This window comes from Megalops cyprinoides, chromosome 1, assembly GCF_013368585.1.
Source record: "Megalops cyprinoides isolate fMegCyp1 chromosome 1, fMegCyp1.pri, whole genome shotgun sequence".
Classification (NCBI taxonomy): Eukaryota; Metazoa; Chordata; class Actinopteri; order Elopiformes; family Megalopidae; genus Megalops; species Megalops cyprinoides.
This window is the reverse complement of record NC_050583.1, coordinates 38,740,080-38,758,865: the sequence shown is the minus strand read 5'-3', so window position 1 is coordinate 38,758,865 and position 18,786 is coordinate 38,740,080. Positions and strand designations below refer to the sequence as shown.

Below are 18,786 nucleotides of genomic sequence, written 5' to 3'. Positions count from 1 at the left end.
ACTCTCCCTGTCTCTGTTGTCTCTCTCCTGTCTTTCTTCCGTCTGCTTCTCCTGGAATGTCTCTGTTCTTCTCCCTCTCCTCAGAGTACCTTCTCTCTTCCTTCTTCACTCCCTAACTTTCTACAGCCTCTCCTGGTCCTGGCAGCCTTCTCTCCACCGTGTTGTCTCTTTTATCTCTCTCTCATGTCCCCCTCTTTCCCCAGGATATTCCCCTTTCACAGTTTGCGTCCCCGCTCTTTTCCTATCTCTTTGTATACAGAAATATTTCTCCCCCTCAGCTGTTGTATTTGTATTGCTGGACCACTTATCAACTTCATTTGTCTTACACTCTTCCTCACTATCACATTCTTGATTTCTGCCAGACACCCAAAATGCCAGGCAGCTGCTCCCTGTGCATTCCCCACTCTCCACCCCCAGCCCTCCCTGCCTCTCTCCCCCCTCCCAATGATATAACATCTCCGCCCCCTGACACTCCCACTCTCTCTCTGTGCAGGCAGTAAAATGCCTGCTTGATACTGAATTTTTCTGTGGTTTGGGTAGAGTTTGTGGGTGTGACGCAAGCGGGGGCAGGATGGGGGTATAAGCCGAGGCATGAAGCTGAGTCTATCAGCCAATTGGACCTCCTGATCTAGGCCTTCCTCCCTCCCTCCTTCCCTCCCTCTCTCTTTCCCTCTCTCTCTCTCTCTCTCTCTCTCTCTCTCTCTAACTTGCTCTCTCTTTCTCTCTCACACACACATAATCTTTCTCTCTCATTTTAATAATCCAACACTGAAGAGCAGAGGACCAGCCTTTGACCAGATGCAGAACAAGGCAGCAATGAAGGACAGGAACTCCTTCCAGAGAAACTAAAGAAGTAAACAGAACAAACTGAAAGGAATTATTAAACAGGGGCCACTTGAGGATTGGCTTATTCTTGGCTGGCTGTGCGTCATCTCCCTGTTAAATCCGTTCATGGTTTCTGGCAAAAGTAACAAACTGATGAATAACCCATGCAAAGTACTGAGGGCCTCTTTGCAACAGGCTCAACATTGCACTGCTGTTCACTCCCTGATACTAGAGTAAATTCATTCTGATCCTTTTATTCTGTTTTATTCTCCAGGAAACTCCAGGAAACATATGTTGACAGCATGTTTGTCACTTGCCTGATTTTTCCTGTTGCCTTTGCTGGCTTAGCAGCAGGGGAGCACTCTGAGAAAAGGAATGATTTTTGTCTCTCACATTCCTGTGAGAGTCCTGTTGAATCTCACGCTGAACTGCAGAGGCTCACCTTATTTGACAGCCTCCATTGTTTATGTCTGGTGAAATACAGCAGAACAGAGCTGAGTGACAGTGTGCAGCCAAACAACACAACCCACCCACCATCCATACAACTTAAGTTAGGCTCAATCATAAACCTTTTTATCAGCAACATCTTGTCCCACAGGACTTCTGAAATCTCCTCAGTTAATTGGCCAAATCCAATCATACAAAGTGTAAGACCTGCCATTTTTGCCAGTTCACTCCCACTGTCCCCCTGTGAATTTTGAAAACATGAACCATGTACAGACAGATTGAGATGGGTCAAAACTACTTTTGAACGGTGTCTAAGGAAATGGCTCATGTGATAAATTATGCCTCTCAGGTACAGTGTCTTCGTTAGAATTGACATCCTATTCTGCAGACTAAGTTACTTAAAGAGCAGGTAGCTCTAGGGGCTCTAGGGGTTTCTGCAGTCCTGTACACTTTTGTGATGACTCTGTGCTGTGAACATGAGAGTTCAGGGGTCCTTGTTATTTCACCCACAATTCTTGTATGTCCCAGACTGAGTTGGACAAAAAGTTCTCTCGAGCAGAGTGTGGGAGGCTAGTATGGAGCTACATGGGGAACAAGACATGCTTGAACCAGGTGTCACATACAGAAAGGAGATACAGGAGGGACTCAGAAACATAGAAACACCCAAAATTTCAATAAAAATAAGTTGTAACAACTGTCATACCTACTTCAGGCAACTTCCCCAGACAATTCAGCAAATTCTTGTGGTCTTGAAAACAACTGACCAAACCAACCTATTTTGTCTTTTTATTGTAACTAATCATTTTCTGATGAGAAAACATCAGCAAATCCTAAAATTTATTCAGTAATAACTGCATTTCTACCAAAGACATTACATATGATAATCTAAAAAGAAATTAACCAAATTGGGAAAACTGACAAAAAAAAGATCATGTGAGAGGTGCTGAATATTGAGTAGAAAAGAAGTGTTTTGCCATGTGCCTGAAAAATTTCCCTGAGGACATTTTGCCGTTTAGTCATTCCAATTGATTGATATAAGATAGTTATGATTTATTGTCATAATGTTGTAAATATATGTAAATGTTATCATTTTGCTGGGCTGGGCTTGAATTTAAGGCAGTTTTCAGCAAAGAGCTGTGACATATTTTTAGCTTGACCTCATCATGTTTTATAGTGTTGAACAAAATTGGCATTTGTTTCTGATGTACACGTCAATAAATACTAAATAGACACAATAAATCAGTGAGATAACTAGCCAAGAAAATAGGCATATTTACTTACATATAAAATGGACCTTCTTTAATACATCACCTGGAGGTGTCTCTTCAGCAACAGAATGGAGAGGTGTATGTAGCTTCACAAGCACAATGCAGACCTGTGTTTCACCACAATGTTGAATTAGTTTTCACAGAACAGAACAGTTCTTAAACATATCATAAACAGCTGTTTCGTAAACCTTGCAACGTTACATTTGACACCAGGATATAGTGCACAGTGAGAGGTTGCTACATATGTTCTCATATTTGCTAGCTAATGTGGCATTCACCCCCACTGAGCCACCTAGCTACTGAAACTGTCAATGCACAGCTAGTTTTCTGAAAGTCACATTGCCTGACAGCACATGGGCAGACATTCTTGTTGTGACATGTACAATATGTGAAAGATATAGATACCTGATATTTGCTCAGGTCTTGTCCCATACACCAGCATTTCCAAAACCTGGTCCGTGGTGCGCAGTATGTGCTGGTTTTGTCTCATTGGTTTATTTACTGGTTTGGTTTAATGGGGTACTTCATTGAGCATTGTCATTCATTCTGGTCACAGTCTGTAGAGTCTGAGTTGTGCCCTGCTTCCAGTACATTATTCTTTGTGCCTCTTATGAAAGGTGGATTGGTGATTCTAAGTCACTGCATGATATATGTTCTGTTCCTAAAGGGACGAGAGTGGTCACGTTGGAACAATGTCTTATAAACATGAAAAGGAGATACTGTGTATTGGTTGATGAATTTTCACCAAATGATTTTTACTTCATGAATGCTCATGAGGCAAAGAGCTGTTTGAGAGGTTGACAGAACACTGATAATTAGCTTGCATTAACTGATTAGAAGAGCCTGCTGGCAAAATACCATTCTGGAAGGAGTAAAGGCTGCCATTAAGGAATGGTTTTTGAGTCTAGGTGTAACCACAAAAGGTTATACAGGTTCATCTCTATAAACTTCGTTGGTATGAAGCATAGTGGATAATAATAGTAGCCATAGACCTCCCATCTGTGTGTGCCATTCAATAAAATGACACAGTTGTGATTGTTCATTCCTGCTGTGTTTTCCCAAGATAAAGGAAGATACAAAGGGCAACTTCGCAATGTCTGGCCATCTCTCTGCATCCTGAACAACTGAGCTCCGTGTGATCCAAAAAAGGTTTGGATCACAATCCAAACCAGTGTACTTAGAGTATACTTGTATGTGTGAGAGGAAGTATGTGTGTGTGATTGTGTTGAACTTGCATGTGTGTGCTTGTGTGTGTGTGTGTGTGTGAGAGAGAGAGAGAGAGTGTTGTGAGCCAAACTGATATCTTCCAGCTGCTCCTGACAGCAGCCTATGGAAGGAGCAACTTCCTGTGCTCCCAGTGACTTTACGAGGCTATATGACCTGTGGAGCCACAAAGGGAGCCATTGTCCAAACCCCTGGCTGACCTGCTTCTGACATCATCTGGAATTGAGCAGTGACCAGGTGGAGAAGAGGCTGGCAGCTTGGTCCCCGCCCCACTGTCATCCCAGGGGAGCATCACATACTGTACATACCAGTCATAGCACACATATCACAATACAGCAGGAATGAGTGCTCCCAGCTGCCTCCCAAGGCTTTTCAGTAGGACAATCAAATTTAAAGTGATTGCGAAATAGGACTGGGCATGTGTGTGCTCGGGGGTTTTCAGTGAACAAATCCAGCAATTCTGCTTGGATGGAGCTCAAGATAAGAATGCTGCATTACCACATTCTACCTCATTCAGTTCTATAAGAACGGGCCTCAGTATGAAATTCTGGCCAGTGGTAGGGTACACCTGTGAGCAGAGGTCCAACAGAGGTGCTTGGACTTCCCCTGCCCCAGCCACTGGAGAAACACTAGATGCGAATGACCACAGTTTAAATGTTTGTATGAACATATTGTTATCCAAACCACACAAACTATGAATGTGAAGAACAGATTGAATAAGGGCCAAGTACACTAAGTGATTTACACGCAAAATCAAATTTATCTTTATTTATTTATATAACACATTTCATACAGTGGATTGTAGACCAAAGTGCTTTACAGAAAATTTAAAAAGCAACAATTTTCATAAACAAAGTGCAAGTCAAAACCAAGGCTTAAACATAAATAATATAAAGTAGGAAATAAAAATAGTAAAAAGTAAAGAATACAAAATAAGACATACTGCAATAAAAATTTACGATGGTCTTTTTCAGGTTATTCATTAGCAGTAGATAGTCACTTGTATTTGGAGGCAAAAGGAATCAATGATAAGATATTCTAAAAAAGTATGTTTCTTGAAAACAGCACTTGGTGATGACTCTCAGATTTCTTGTAGGCCAGAATTCCAGAGACTGGGGCCATAAAAACTAAAGGCAGCTTCCCCACTTCTTTTAAAATTAACTTTGGGGATTAGGAACAGGCCAGCTTCCAAGATGTGAGGGTCAGCTCGGTTTATATTCTGTTAGGGCATTTGTAATGTATTCTGGTGGTTGTTCATTTAGCGCTATCAAAACAAGCAGGACTTTAATATCCGGTCTAAACCTTAAGGGCAATCCGTGGAAAGATTGGTGTATTGGTGTGATATGTTTTGGGGATATGTCTCTTCTTTGTTTTGGGGGAGTGATATTGCAGCAGCATTTTACACAAGTTGTAATTTTTAAATAAAGTACTTTTAAATAAAATAATTTTAAATAAAGTGCTTTGGAAGGCCTGACAAAAAAGCATTATAAAAGTCTGTTCTTCTTCAGACCAATGCATGTATTCTGCATACATGCATTTCTCTGCCTCACATTGGAGTAAAAAAAGGTCTGACCTTTGTAATGTTACAAAGGTGAAAGTTAAAGCACTTTGTTGATCCTGCTTGTGGCAAAGCCAATCTGAGTCCAAAGAATCAAAAGAAGGAATTTAAACACACCCTCCTTGGATTTTGAAGTTAACCCCAACTGTAGTGATATTCCACCTCCCCCCTCCCCCACCACCACTCCACCCCCCTCAGACTGCTAAAAACTTAGGCCACCTTGTGGCAGAGCGGGGGTGAGGATTGTTCTCACACAGGGCAGAGGGAGGGTGCTGCAGAACAGCTGCTCCTGGAGCATTCCTCAGGCTCTTGGTCTGGCCCTGGCTTCCCAACCCTGTCTACAGTCTTTCTCAGGTGATCTCTCTTAAGCCTAGGAAACAGCACCACTTCAGCCACGGTCATAGCCCTTCTGAGCCTACTGTGTTCACTGTTAAATCTTGCCACATGCGCACTGAATGTGTATATTGGCTTAACCACATCACGTCTTACCACCTATGCTCAATCTGTGCACCTGCAAAATGTGAATTTGGCATGTCTGAAATTTTTTTGCCAGGATCACATTTGGTGTAATGTCTCATGAGATAACTGCTAAAGGTACTACCAAAAGCCGAAGGAACAATCCAATAACGTAATGTGTCAGTACTAGTTTCTGACAAAGTGATACTCTTTCCATAGAGCAACAGCACTGAAAAGCAACATAGCAATTAAATGCCAAGTAAAAAAAAAACTACACAGTAGACTGAAGAGGAATATTGAGAGCTCACTAAGCTGTGGTTGGAGCCTGAGTGATTTGATCCATCCACAGACACCTACAGTTAATAGAGCGAGGATAGATAGAAAGAAATAGCCAGGCTGCTGGGTAGTGATGGCAGGTCATTTTGTGCATTCCAAAGTTATGTTCTGTGCTAAAATCCTCTGTGTGTACTAGTGCAGTAATAACTGTAGCCACATGTTTAAGTGGTGACATATACACTGACCCCTCATTTTTGAAACCATACACCATCCCTGATAATTCCTCAAAGGTCAACTTGTGTATGACAGAGACACTCATGACACTTGTACTCTGTTTTGTATAATTATACAGGTCACTCTTACCAAGACACCAAACATCTGCAAAATTTCCTTGACCATCTCAAATTTTCACATAAATTCCAATGGGTGTAAAATACATATATATTTGTACTATGTACTATCAATCACAGCTATATGCAACATTTCACTACATTTCAGTGTTATACAACAATTCATCATTCATCACAAGTTCCCACTTCCTAAAATGGTGGGAATTTTCACTGATATCTTTAAAATTAAGGAAGTTGCTAGCATTTGAAAACCCACAGGTCAAATCTGACAGAAAGTGGCCCTCCATATTTGAAGTATGCCACAAGTGAAAGTAAATGCAGTTTGGTAGACAAGAATTCTCTTAATGAACTCAAGTCAGGTAAAATCATCCAAAGGTCCAAAGTTATAATTTGTTAATAGAGTACTGTAGCATATATAAGTGAATATATACATGAAAATATATAAAATTGTAATGTAGTGCTATCAACACTGCACAGAGGAAAAGGCATATGTTTATAATGAATTGCATGTCTTTGAAAAACTGTCATCAAATCTTTGCAATCAGGATATACATCCTACATGACACAGAAATGAAGTGTTATGGGGTTTAGTCACTTCTCAGAAGGGGTTTGTGAACTGGAGAGAGAGAGAGAAAAAGAGTGACTTACAGATAGGGTGAAGCAGATTCACTTAAAGGTATCTTTGTTGAAATGGGTCGATGTGCGCTGATGGATCACTGTCATACTAGAATGTCTATTTTTTTTTAACCCAGATAAAATTCTTCTCATCTTGACCTTCACCTTTTTGAACACACCTGGATGGGACCATGTTTTGCTGTCAATTTTTTGCTTAATTTGGCCACAAAACACAGTCCTAAGCATGATCTTAAATGTAATTCAGTCCTGGAAAGTAATACTTTTTCTGGCTTCAGAAAAGGTTTCTTTCTCTATGATGACAACCAGATACAACACAGTAGCATCTGAGATGATAGAAGAGAGAGATCATTTTTGATTTTGCATTTGAGCCATGATCCTCAAAGCATACAGTAGTAAAGTTATCTCGTATAATACTTCTCACAGCATGCAGTGGTAAAGTTGTGTCATATATCATTCTTCATGCATGAGGTGGTAAAGTTGTGTCATATATCATTCTTCATGCATGAGGTGGTAAAGTTGTCTTTTATATCATCAAGTACGCTTCGACACCTTGGTAATGCACGCTGTAGTGAAAACTTGCAGATTCACCTGATGTGCGAATTTATATAGCTGAGGAAAATGAAACATGAAAACTAAAATTTACAAATGGCTTACTGGCTTCAACCAAGACTTTTATTTCTAGAATGTGAATCTTAAACCCTCTGTCTGGGTGTGGAGATGCTGTGTTTGCCAGGTCAAAGGTACTTATACTCAGTTTTTTTGTTCTCGAGTTGTGTGCTAAGGATCATTCCAGCTAAGGCTGGAATGCTTATATCATGATCCAGCCTCAGTTTCCTCAGTGAATGATCCTCTATTTTGCCTGAAATTTGTTTACTTTTGCCTGAACTTTTCAGACAGATGACCTCCTTTTCACACCCGGTGTTAACATAAGCACTGGAAGCCTCTGTAAAATTCCAGAAGTTTCCTCTGTAAAGTTCCAGACATTTATCTTAGAAATGGGATGGGAATTTGATGCTGGATTAAAATTACAGGATTTTAGTTTTATGTAATAACAAGGTGTTGCAACATGTGATATTCTTGAAACATATGTTGTTTCTTTGGGTTGTGTTGGTAGTTTTAAAATGGAACTTATTTTTATTCATATGAATAACATTGTATTTTCATGTATGTTACAGTTTATCTACTTAGAGTATGTGTGTGAGAGAGAGGGAGGGAGTTAGAGATGGACAATGACAAAAATGTAACAAAATGTAATGTATCCAAGGGCTATCTGGGACATTTAGTCTGTTCTGTACATGAACCACCCAAACATCTTGTTCTTATTAATAATCCCATGAGAAATAATAAGAAATTTCCAAGCATACTGTGTTGAAACACAGAAACATGGCTCATTTAAGCATTTCATATGTCTTAAACCTGCTAGTGACCGACAAAAACATTGTAGTTACAGTAATATGGACTTGTACTTAATATTGACAAGTGACAAGAAGTGTATGGATCTGCATCCTCGAGACAATGCTGTTGTACCCCTAGGGATGATGCTCTTAACAGTGACAGTCTCCTGGATAATTAAATGTAATGTATAAATGTATAAACATATGCTAACAAAAAGGAGTTAGACACTCCTGAATGCTTTGTTACACAGCACAGGCTGGCAGGTGGGGTGGGGGTAGACAATAGTTATTTGTCGCTTTCTCCATAAAAAAGGTCAAGAACTGTTGGAGAAATCTGGCAGCCAGCACACAGCACTGGAGGAAAGTTACAAGTTCACATGGAGTTCACCTCTGATGTTGCTGCTTGTTTTTAAGAGTTGGGCACAAACACACATTGTGAAGGGTGATGAAGCGGGACCCAGCAGCTAGTGGTTTCCATTTTCTCAGAGTGCCAGTCAGCTCCCTGTCAGAATTAACACTTGGGTTAATTTTGTGTTGGAAAGAGCACAGAAGTTTGACAACCTGATGGGAGGCAGGCTCTGGGGCAGTTGTCATTCAGATGAAGAAATGGAACAACTGTCTTTTCATGCAGGTACAACACAGGCATATTAGGCATGCTGATACTGCTCCCATTAGGACTGCATGCTCTCTTCTCATTCAACAGTACTGCTAGAATAATTTCCTTCTGTCAGTGTTCCTTTTTTCCCTGTTATTTCTCATAGCACCAGCCATTCAGAGCCCTCTTCTCCTGCACACCCTTGAGATTAAGTTCTCAGCAAAACCACAAATGACTTCTCCTTTCATAATTCAGCCTGCAGTGAACATCATACATTTCCACACCGATGGTCCTCTGATCCCTGAGAGAGGCAAGTGTAGTAGATGTGGTCATTACATTCCGTATTTGAACAGCCTCTGCATACAAGATTGCGGATGCATGATTTTATCTGAAGTCTGTTTTGTTGGTCTCTTCTCTATTTAAATTGGATGAAATACGTTATTTCCTTCTCATTACACAGGCCGACCCTGGACATTTATGGTAATGTACAACCATTTGCCACAGGGGGGCGACAAATTTAATGTCACAAAACTTGCACAAATTTGTATAGATACCAGTGCTGCTTACCTACCGCTTTATTCTGCTTGTTACAAACTCATTTAACTTACACATCATGGTGTATTGACGCTATTGTGTCTTCAAAGACGTACAAGAACAACCAACTACCCCTGCAGCCTGTAACAGGACAGACTTCCAGAAAGTACTGCTTAAAAAGTAAGCGCAAAGCAATATCAATCTGACCTACACCCCATTCCCAAAACACTACCGGGATGTGAAATTTCTGCAAAACTATGACATTGAAGAAACAAACATTGTGGTAACTGAACGAGAGCCACTGAAAGAAAAAAAAAAATCACTAAAATTGATCCGTATAATGATCTTCAAAAATTTACCCATCACTGAAAAGCATCTTATGTTTTTGCATTTTTCTGATCGCTCACACAAAATTGGGCTTTTTTGGTTGATTGGTTTCAATTTTGTTCTGTCAGAAATGATTGGAAATTGGGTTTGTGGTGCAAAATCTTTCAAACTTCCTAATGATTTTCACCAATTAATCAAAACTTTGCAGACTATGGACTAATCAGTTTTGCCGACTATTTTCACTATTGCAGAGAAAACAAGGAACCACTTTTATAATGCTTTTCACACCGCACCATTTTCACACAGAGTGGCAGGTGGAAGCAAGACACAGGACTACGAGGTCTTGTCTTTCTGTACATTTTATTATCGCTGAAAAAGGGGCAGGGACAACGCAGTTCATTTCTTGGTCTCCTCCTCCTTGGAGAGAGTCTTGATGATCTCCTCCTTCTTGGCCTGGAGACGCTCTTCACGTCTCTTGCGGGCCTCCTTCGTCTTGGAGCGACGAGCTTCGGCCTGGTCACTGCACATCGATAGGTCAGAAGAAGCACAACAGTTAAAGATGTAGACCTGCTGGGAGTGTGGCCAAGACAGGTGACGTTTGTCTCACCTCAACAACCACAGTTTGCAAGTTGCCAAGTGCACTACAGTGAGCTAAGCATCAACTAGAAGATGGGGGCAGTTTCACTGGTGTCAACGCAACAACCCGCAGGCAGCGGATGAGTCACAGAGTGTACAAGAGTGGCTGGGATTGAACCAGGGCCATAAATGTCAGCACACCCTCAAAACAAATGCCTTAACCACTGAGATACTCAGGAGCCTCTTCTGGAGAGCTCTAAGACCACCATGGAGACTATATAGAATTTTAATGGCGCAAGCAATGAATACACACCATCTGACATCTTTTTTCAGGTATTTAGGTACACCCCAGATACCTGAAGTGTAGATACAGGCTGACTGGACAGCACCACTTTTGGAAGGGTAGTGGGAGCTGTTACTTACGCCAGGAGCTTCTTGCGAGCCTTGTCCGCCTTCAGCTTGTGGATGTGCTCCATCAGGATGCGCTTGTTCTTGAAAACATTACCCTTCACTTTCAGGTACAGGCTATGGTACCTGGAGTGCACAGATTGGGGTGGGAAGACCAAGTCACCAAGGGCAGAAAAGAAGCACAGATTCAAGGGCAAGACACTCAGAACCTACAGATGCCACTCATAGCCCATTTCAAAGGCGCCAACTCTGAGGGGGCCAGACTTGGGGTTTCTTCAGTGACAAGTCAGTGGCAAACCAACTGAACTTCACATAAATCTTGCGTATTCAGGTGGAGGAGGATACTGTAAGCCTTGACACGCGTGGCGATTTTGCCACTGGACTCACATGTGCCTGTCAATCTTCTTGGACTCCCTGTAGCGACGAAGCAGACGGCGCAGGATCCTCATACGCCTCATCCAGGACAGCTTCTCCGGCATACGGGCATTGGCTGTACCCTTCCTCTTACCTGGGCAGGGGGCACAGGCATGTCAGCATGGATGTGGGTACACTGCTCTGGGGAGGATGCCTTTTAAATTTCATTTCAGTACATTTACTCCCAAACGTTTCCCTATGGTCACATCCAAGTCAAAATATGAGCTTATCATAAAAAGAACACGAACCTGTCAAGAGTAACAACATGAATGACAAATGTTCCTCGTTCACTATGTTGTAAAATTGACCATGAGGAAAAAAGAAAACCCTGATTTTCTTTTCTATGTTTTGTTGCAATCAGATAATTGTGAGCATTAATCTTTTTTGCTATGCATTTCATTTCCATTACATAAAATAAACTGAGAAAGACAACTGGAAAAACAACTTCGATTTTTATTTAAGTTCAAATGGACTTGTGTCTATTTTATCTCTATGACAGGAATAATACACATTCTGATTGGTCAAACGGCCACTCAAAGTAACATTTTGAGTCTCTCCTGCTACCACCTTTAAAACACTATTGTGTTTTAAAAAAACCCAGAGCTTACCGATGCCCATGTGCCGCCCTTTGCGGCGTGCCAGAGTGTTCTTGCGGCAGCGGGCACGGGAGTGCACCGTCACAGGCTTCCTGATGATCAGACCATCCTTTACCAGTTTGCGGATCTGCTGGCCTGCGGGGTGTGGGGGCAGTCAAGGGAAGGCAAGCAGTTTTAGCACTAAAATGGGCATGAATGCCTATTAAAATCTGGGAGGATGTCAGAAACGATAAATCATCTCATTATTACAAACTAAAGTCAAGGGTGATGGCTACAAAAAAAGATTTGTGTGGCTGTAGATATTTGATCGAGTTCATCCTCAGACCTTTCTTTCTCCACAGTAACACAATACAAGTTCAAAGTCCACAGAGCAAGACATGTTGAGACTTGCCCACTATCCAAATGCTTACACTTATCTAACAGCTGTTCTACATCAGACAATCCCAAAAGAGCATCTGAAAACCCCTGAACTGACTTTCAAATCTGTATTCTGTGGTACTGTCTCTGATATAATTTCGATGAGAGCTCAATATCTGTATAATAGCTCAGGTCTACCGAATCTCGGCCCAGAACTACACAAGGTGTTAGTGTGTCCAACCCTGTTAAAGGCGCCGCATTCGGGGGTCTAAGCAGAACTGTTACTTACGAGAGTTGGCGTTGGCGATCTCATTTGTCTCATTGGGGTCAAGCCACACCTTCTTCTTGCCGCAGCGCAGGACGCTGGACGCCAGCCGCTTCTGAAGCCTGAGCATGCTAGGAGGGTAGGAGGGTAGTACGTCACCTCAGAGAGCCCACAAATTCACCTCACCTAACAGCACCTTCATCCGTTAAGCCTGCACTGCGCATATGCAATACTTGATGTACACGGCGAGCAAAACTGGATGCATTTGTGTATAAATGTTCTATTTTACAAGCGAAATACACTCTCTCCAAACTTGAATTGTGGAACGAGATGGCTTGCGAGTGGCTTTCAAATAACACCTCGCAGAACACCGTGCCATAAATTTCGCATCATCTTTGTATTTATAATACGTTACTCAGCTGCTAATTAATCGAGCACGTCCCAGCCCGAAAGCATTAGAAACATCACTGTCATGTACGGGAGGTATCTGATAGGAAGCATTAACTGTCATTGGTTTAAATACTACCTAATGCCCATTTTAAAGAAACCACCTAACAACTGTAATGTCTTCAGTTAGCTACATGGAAACATGTGCACAACAAATGTAATGTAAGCAGCGTTGCTACCCATGACAGACTGCCCGCGGAGCGAGTTAGGCAGTCAGCTCGCAAGCTCCCTCAGACCGTGTGGTTTGCGGCCTGCGTTTGACGACAACACAAGTGTGTTTAACTGGTCACCTCAGAATCATGAATTCAACTGAATGTGTCTGAATGTATTTCAAATTCACATAACGTGTCGATCACATTATGTACATATTCGGTGTTTGCTGAGAATGTCGCAAGCAGGGGACTGATGAAAACTGGTCACTGGTTAACGGAGTGGGACTGAGCCTGCAAGTACGATTTCCTGCGAGTTGACAACATGGCCACCACGTTTGGCCCTGAGAACACTTCTCCACATTAATCACGTTTTCTTTCAACCCAATACAGATGGATAAATGAATACTAGTTCTTCTAATAACTACCTCCCACATCCATAAAGTGGACCTGAACGTTCATTTCAGCCCATTTTGATCAGTTTAGACCGGAGCGAACATACTGCGCTTACCTCATGGCTGCTGCTGATTGAGAGAAAAGACAGAACTACGGACGGGGAGGAATCTACCACTATGAGTGAGAGGAGATTCCATCCCATAAAATGATCCACGCATTGTCCAAAACTATTTTTTAAAGTTACACAATAATGGAAAATAAATGTACAGATTAAAAACCAATTTAGTATTTTACGCTATTATAGTGCATTATAATCGAGGAAAGTGAAATATTACAACTGTCTTTTCCTTATTCCTTTGCAATGGTACATGCCATAACGTCAACGTCTTCCACTGCATTATGGGAAATCTTGTCTTTAGTTTTTAATACTCATTTTCACCACGAGAGGACAGTATTGTGAAAAAATCGCCAAGAAGAAGCACAACAGAAAATCAACACATGACGTGTACTCATTGGTAGCGGTGGTCGACAGAGTGTGGAGGCTCGTCTGCTGGTTGTGATTTAATTGAACTCACCATAGTTTTTGTACAGCAACAAGAGACGCATTGGATTAAACAAGTACAATTATTCTGTATTAGATTCTTATTAGCTATGATATTTCTCCAATTGCCTACATACACAATAATTCCTGATGGTTCTATTCCTTGTTTTTCTCATATGGTTAGCTATCATCTTAGTCATTAGTCTTCCATGATAACCCTTTGCTTACACTTTTATTGCTCCCCTGAAATACTGCTCTCCCTGTCCATGTTCTGTTGGAAGATTAGAATAAAGTTGTTTTGCTTCCCCTCAACATTTTCTATTGGCAAGAAGAGGTCAGGGGAAGCATCACTCTTTAGACAGTAAGTCAAGGACAGGGCAGACACCAAGAAGAGGCACTGTTTAATTTTAAGTTGCTATCTTAATAAAATACTGGTCCAAATACATGGTATTTCTTTTTTAGGGGGTTTATGGTCGCTGTTATGTATTAGGTTGCTAATAGATCATGTACTTTATACAGCTGTCTTTTTAAGTACATAAAATATTAGCTACCTAATAAATAATGAAATACACAGTACATTTAACACTCCAGATTTTGTTTTTCCAATTGCAGTTTTATATAGTAAAACAAGATGATGTGAATTTGTCATTTCTTCCTAGTTTTCAGCTATTAAGTTGCAAGTGTTGTTGAGTTTATGCAACAAGGTTTCATAAATATCCTTTATTTACTTCGTTACCTCAAAGCTCACTTTTCACAGTATGTACTTTAGCTAGGTGGCTCGCTAATTGTGCCTTTTGAGGGTTGGTGTGATTCTAATTATACGTAGGTCTATGTGATCACATATACATCACTGGGGAAGCTCAGTCTGTCTTCAAGCCCAGAGCTATGTCCAAAGGTTTGCACTAAAATATCTTTCAAGTTACAGGTCAATGGTAAAGTATCCTTGCCTACCCAACATATTTCAGGTCTTCTGCAGTTGGGGATGCAAGGCTGCTAATCTAAGTTACTTCTGGTAAGGCTCCCTGAGTGACGCAGGCCTGACATGTTTAAGACGTGGTAAGCAAGGTTATTGGGAAAGCAGTCTGAATTATGATCATCCTCATGGTGAGGGCACACTTCAAGGTTACTTCCTATATTAACATTTATATGATATTTAGAAAGGGGAAATAACATCCATAACATTATTCCTTTACAAACGCAGCCAACTGCTACTGAAGTATAAACAAAAAGGGTGGTGCTGCCAAGTCGCTCAGCTGGGATCCTTGTTCTCTGTAGGCTGAGCATACAGCTAAGACCCGGGTTCAAGTCTGTGTCAGCCAGTGTACTCTTCAAATGCCACTGTGGAACCCTTAAGCAGTCCATTAAGTGCCCACAAATCTTTCGGATGACGCTAGTGGAGACACATCTATCATCCAGTCACTGTTCATTCTACTGTAGGACTTGTAGTGTGAAAAGGCCTTGGCTGTATGTTAGTGTAGCAGAGGACAGCATCCCACATCAGCACTCCTGTGTAAGCACAGAGGGTGTGTGAGGAGATGAGCTCAGTGTAGTACAATGGAGGATACCAAATTGTGTGAAAAGAGGTGTTGGGCATAGAGAAAAAATATTAAAAATTTAAATTCCTTGTCCAGCATGTATTGGTTTGAAAATAATTGATCAACAATTGAAATTCACCATTAAAATTTTGCACACTGACATGAAATGATGACTCCTCATTTTGTTTATAGATGCCCACTGACAGGACAGTGCCGTCAAAATGTACCTGGTGGGAACAGCAGACATCTAGGGTTGAGTTCAATTTAGAGACCATTTATCACTGGGAAGGCTATTCACTATGCATTCTTTCCTGACCAAGCTAAGGGTTTTGGCTGTTATTGAAAAGATTAAACTAATGACTGAAGCTTTAGTGATGAAAACTTTCTGTTCATTGAATATAGAAACATAGCTTTTCATGCAAAGTATAGGGAGACCATCTTACTGATTTCATGTGTTTTGTTTGGTCCAACACTGAGTAGTGTCACAGAGAAACTGTAACAACAGGATGTGAGACATACAGCCCTTTTATACTATCTTTTGGCATTACATCACATTAGTGTCTGGGTTACGCTGTGGAAATCTCTACCAGTATGATGTGAATGCTGAACTATTTTACACTTTGATATCCTGGTCACTTTCACATACCTTCTTGTTTATAGGTGTGGTTTTTAGGTCTTTACCTCATACAGTTTGCACTGAATGCAGTGTGAAAAGGGTTATATTCAGGTTATATTATTATATTATATTTTGGCTCCTAATTGCAGCTGATCAGCATGTTATCCATTTAAGCAGCTGCATGCTTACTGAGGTAAGCTGGGTGACGTGCTTTGCCCAAGGATACAACAGCAGTGCTGCATCATGGAATGGAAACAGCAACCTTCACAAACATAGTTTATGAAACGGGCAGCTAAGATGATCATATGAGCACACAGTCTTAAAACTAAATGAAAGATTTGGCAAGCACTTGAAACATAATTTTGGTAAGTGTCAATTAAACAATCATATTGTGTCATACAGTTTCTGTGTTTGTGTAAAAAAAGGCCACCACCAACACTTAACCTAAAGGCACGACGTTAGAAATGACACCCCAATCCAGTGATTTGTGGTCTTCTCTCTTCCAATACATGCTCAAATGAGTATTAAAACATTAAGCAACAGAGTTAGTGGGGCATTACATGCCATCTGAGGTGAGAATATATCTGGATATAATACGTTTTCAAATAACAATATAAATACGAGTCCACACCTGTGTTGATCACTTGTCTTGAAGGTGAGGGTCTTCTGAATCTGAATATTCTGAACTGCCAGGCATATTATCCAATTACATCACAGTAATATGTGATTGGCTCCCCCATGGTGCGTTGTGAAGAGGGAAAAGGGTGTGGCCTGGAGAAAGAGGCGGGGCTCATCTCTCGGCAGCTGGAATAGCGAGTTTATTGTCTGCGCTTGAGGAAAAGAGGTGTCTGAACTGGGGTGGGCGCCGAATGAGCATTGGGAAAGCACGATTGCAGTAACAGTTCATTCTCAATGGCATACGTTGAGAGTAGCAAAAGCATATAAAGCAGTCATTAGGCTTACAAGAAAATCAATGGTACAGAAAAGTACTATGTCCAGGACGCCTTCGACTTCTACCCAGGAGATCCAAATGGACATTTTTGATAATCCTACTTCACAGGTAGGGAAACGCATATACTCACAATACAGAATATGCAAAGAAAGCCAGTATTCCCGTTTTCAGTCCGCTGGGGTACATGAACCCGTCAAGAAATGTAGCTAGCAACTGAAATTGTGTTTTCAGACACAGACGTTTCTGAAAAAATGTGCACCGTGCAAGCTAGATAGCTGTATTTGCTTGACAAAATTCGCTATCTCGCCAGTTATTGATTAAAAATGATAACGAAAATTGAAAGGCTACTGTTCGTGTAACTAGAGGTACAATTTAAAGAAAATTGTACCTATTGACGGTTTGACAATTTTTGACAGGTAAGATAATGGTAAATAGTGAAATTTTCTTAAATCCACGCGCGGGTTATGATTTGACTACCAACATTGTTTGCAAAACCACCATTGTTATCATATGTCTTTACATACTCAGGGCGATGATACAGAAAGGTACATTACAGAAAGGTACATTGTTTATGGTAATTACTGAAATATTCTTGAGGATTTCATTGCATGTTCCTTAAAATATGTTTTTAGCCAACCGGCCGCTGTTTCTGTAACATTATTGATGGTTCTCCTGTTGTTTCTGGTAGCTTTGGTGTGATTGTGGTAAAGTTTCTTCCGTATTGAAATCGGACGGATTCCGCATTTAAATGATCTAAAGCGCATTGCTGTGCCATTTACAGTGTATTTACTGGTTATTTATGGAAATTCCCATGTGAGTAGTGGAGTAAACGGTATAGGAGTGGCCTGAGTGCATCACACAGTTGACAGCTGGGACGTGGCTTCACCCGTTTACGCCTTTCTGTTTGTTTTGTGTCGGTTTCATCCCTGTGCTTCTGCAGAGCAGTTTCAATAGATGTAGGCCTACATACTTTCTAAAAACAACAACGATTGCGGCAAACCTTCTCAAGTAGCCAACCTAAAAAGTCCATTGATAGGCTTATGGGTAAGTCTCTAAGCATATGATGAAATAGGAAACCGGTTTTGCAATGTCCTGCAGATTGTCTTGCATTGATCTTGAATGTATCTGGCAGTGGAATTATAAACAGGGTTTAACTGGGAGACCGGAACAGGGTGACAAGATGACCGCGCTGCTGAGATCTGGTCAAGAGCGAAGAAATCTGACCCAGCCTCTATAAACATACGCCTTTTTCTTGTTTTCGTAACGTCGAAACAAGGTCCACGTTAGTTAACATATGTCGGCCAACTCAGCGATGTTGGCTGCCATAGCGGGGTCACAGTGAAGCCATCAATTTCACACCCAACCCTTAGAAATAGTAAATGGTAAACTCACTGCAGAAATGTCTGGTAGGTATAGCATTCATCTCTGTCCTGCATAACTCTGAAATATTAGTGTAAAACAATAAATTTACTCCAGTGTAAGGCACCATGGTTGTTTGTGGCTATGTTTTTACCCTTATTAATGTTCTTACTGTTTGTCAATGAAAAGCAGAACTGCAAAAAATGTTTCACATGCCAGCCATGTTTACATTAACTCAATAATGGGAATGGTTTTGACTCCTGTCCACATCTCTGTTTCAACACT

At 41.1% G+C, this 18,786-nt stretch overlaps 2 protein-coding genes across 3 annotated transcripts in view; one reads left to right on the top strand and one right to left on the bottom strand.

Moving 5' to 3' along the window:
• Positions 1–10,231: 10,231 nt before the first annotated feature.
• Positions 10,232–13,665, bottom strand: LOC118780186 (60S ribosomal protein L19). The gene is made up of 6 exons (XM_036532556.1): positions 13,614–13,665; positions 12,531–12,637; positions 11,897–12,019; positions 11,262–11,382; positions 10,890–11,000; positions 10,232–10,410 (listed from the first exon to the last, which is right to left on the bottom strand). The coding sequence occupies exons 1-6, from the start codon at positions 13,616–13,618 to the stop codon at positions 10,287–10,289; spliced, it is 591 nt and encodes a 196-aa protein (XP_036388449.1). The 5' UTR covers positions 13,619–13,665; the 3' UTR covers positions 10,232–10,286.
• Positions 13,666–17,029: 3,364 nt separating this feature from the next.
• Positions 17,030–18,786, top strand: part of LOC118788155 (voltage-dependent L-type calcium channel subunit beta-1-like) — a 47,279-nt gene continuing 45,522 nt past the window's right edge. For both annotated transcript variants that reach the window (XM_036544057.1, XM_036544049.1), the window contains exon 1: positions 17,030–17,250. In XM_036544057.1, coding sequence (XP_036399950.1) covers positions 17,164–17,250 — 87 coding nt within the window. In that variant the 5' untranslated portion in view covers positions 17,030–17,163. The remainder of the gene's footprint in view (positions 17,251–18,786) is intronic.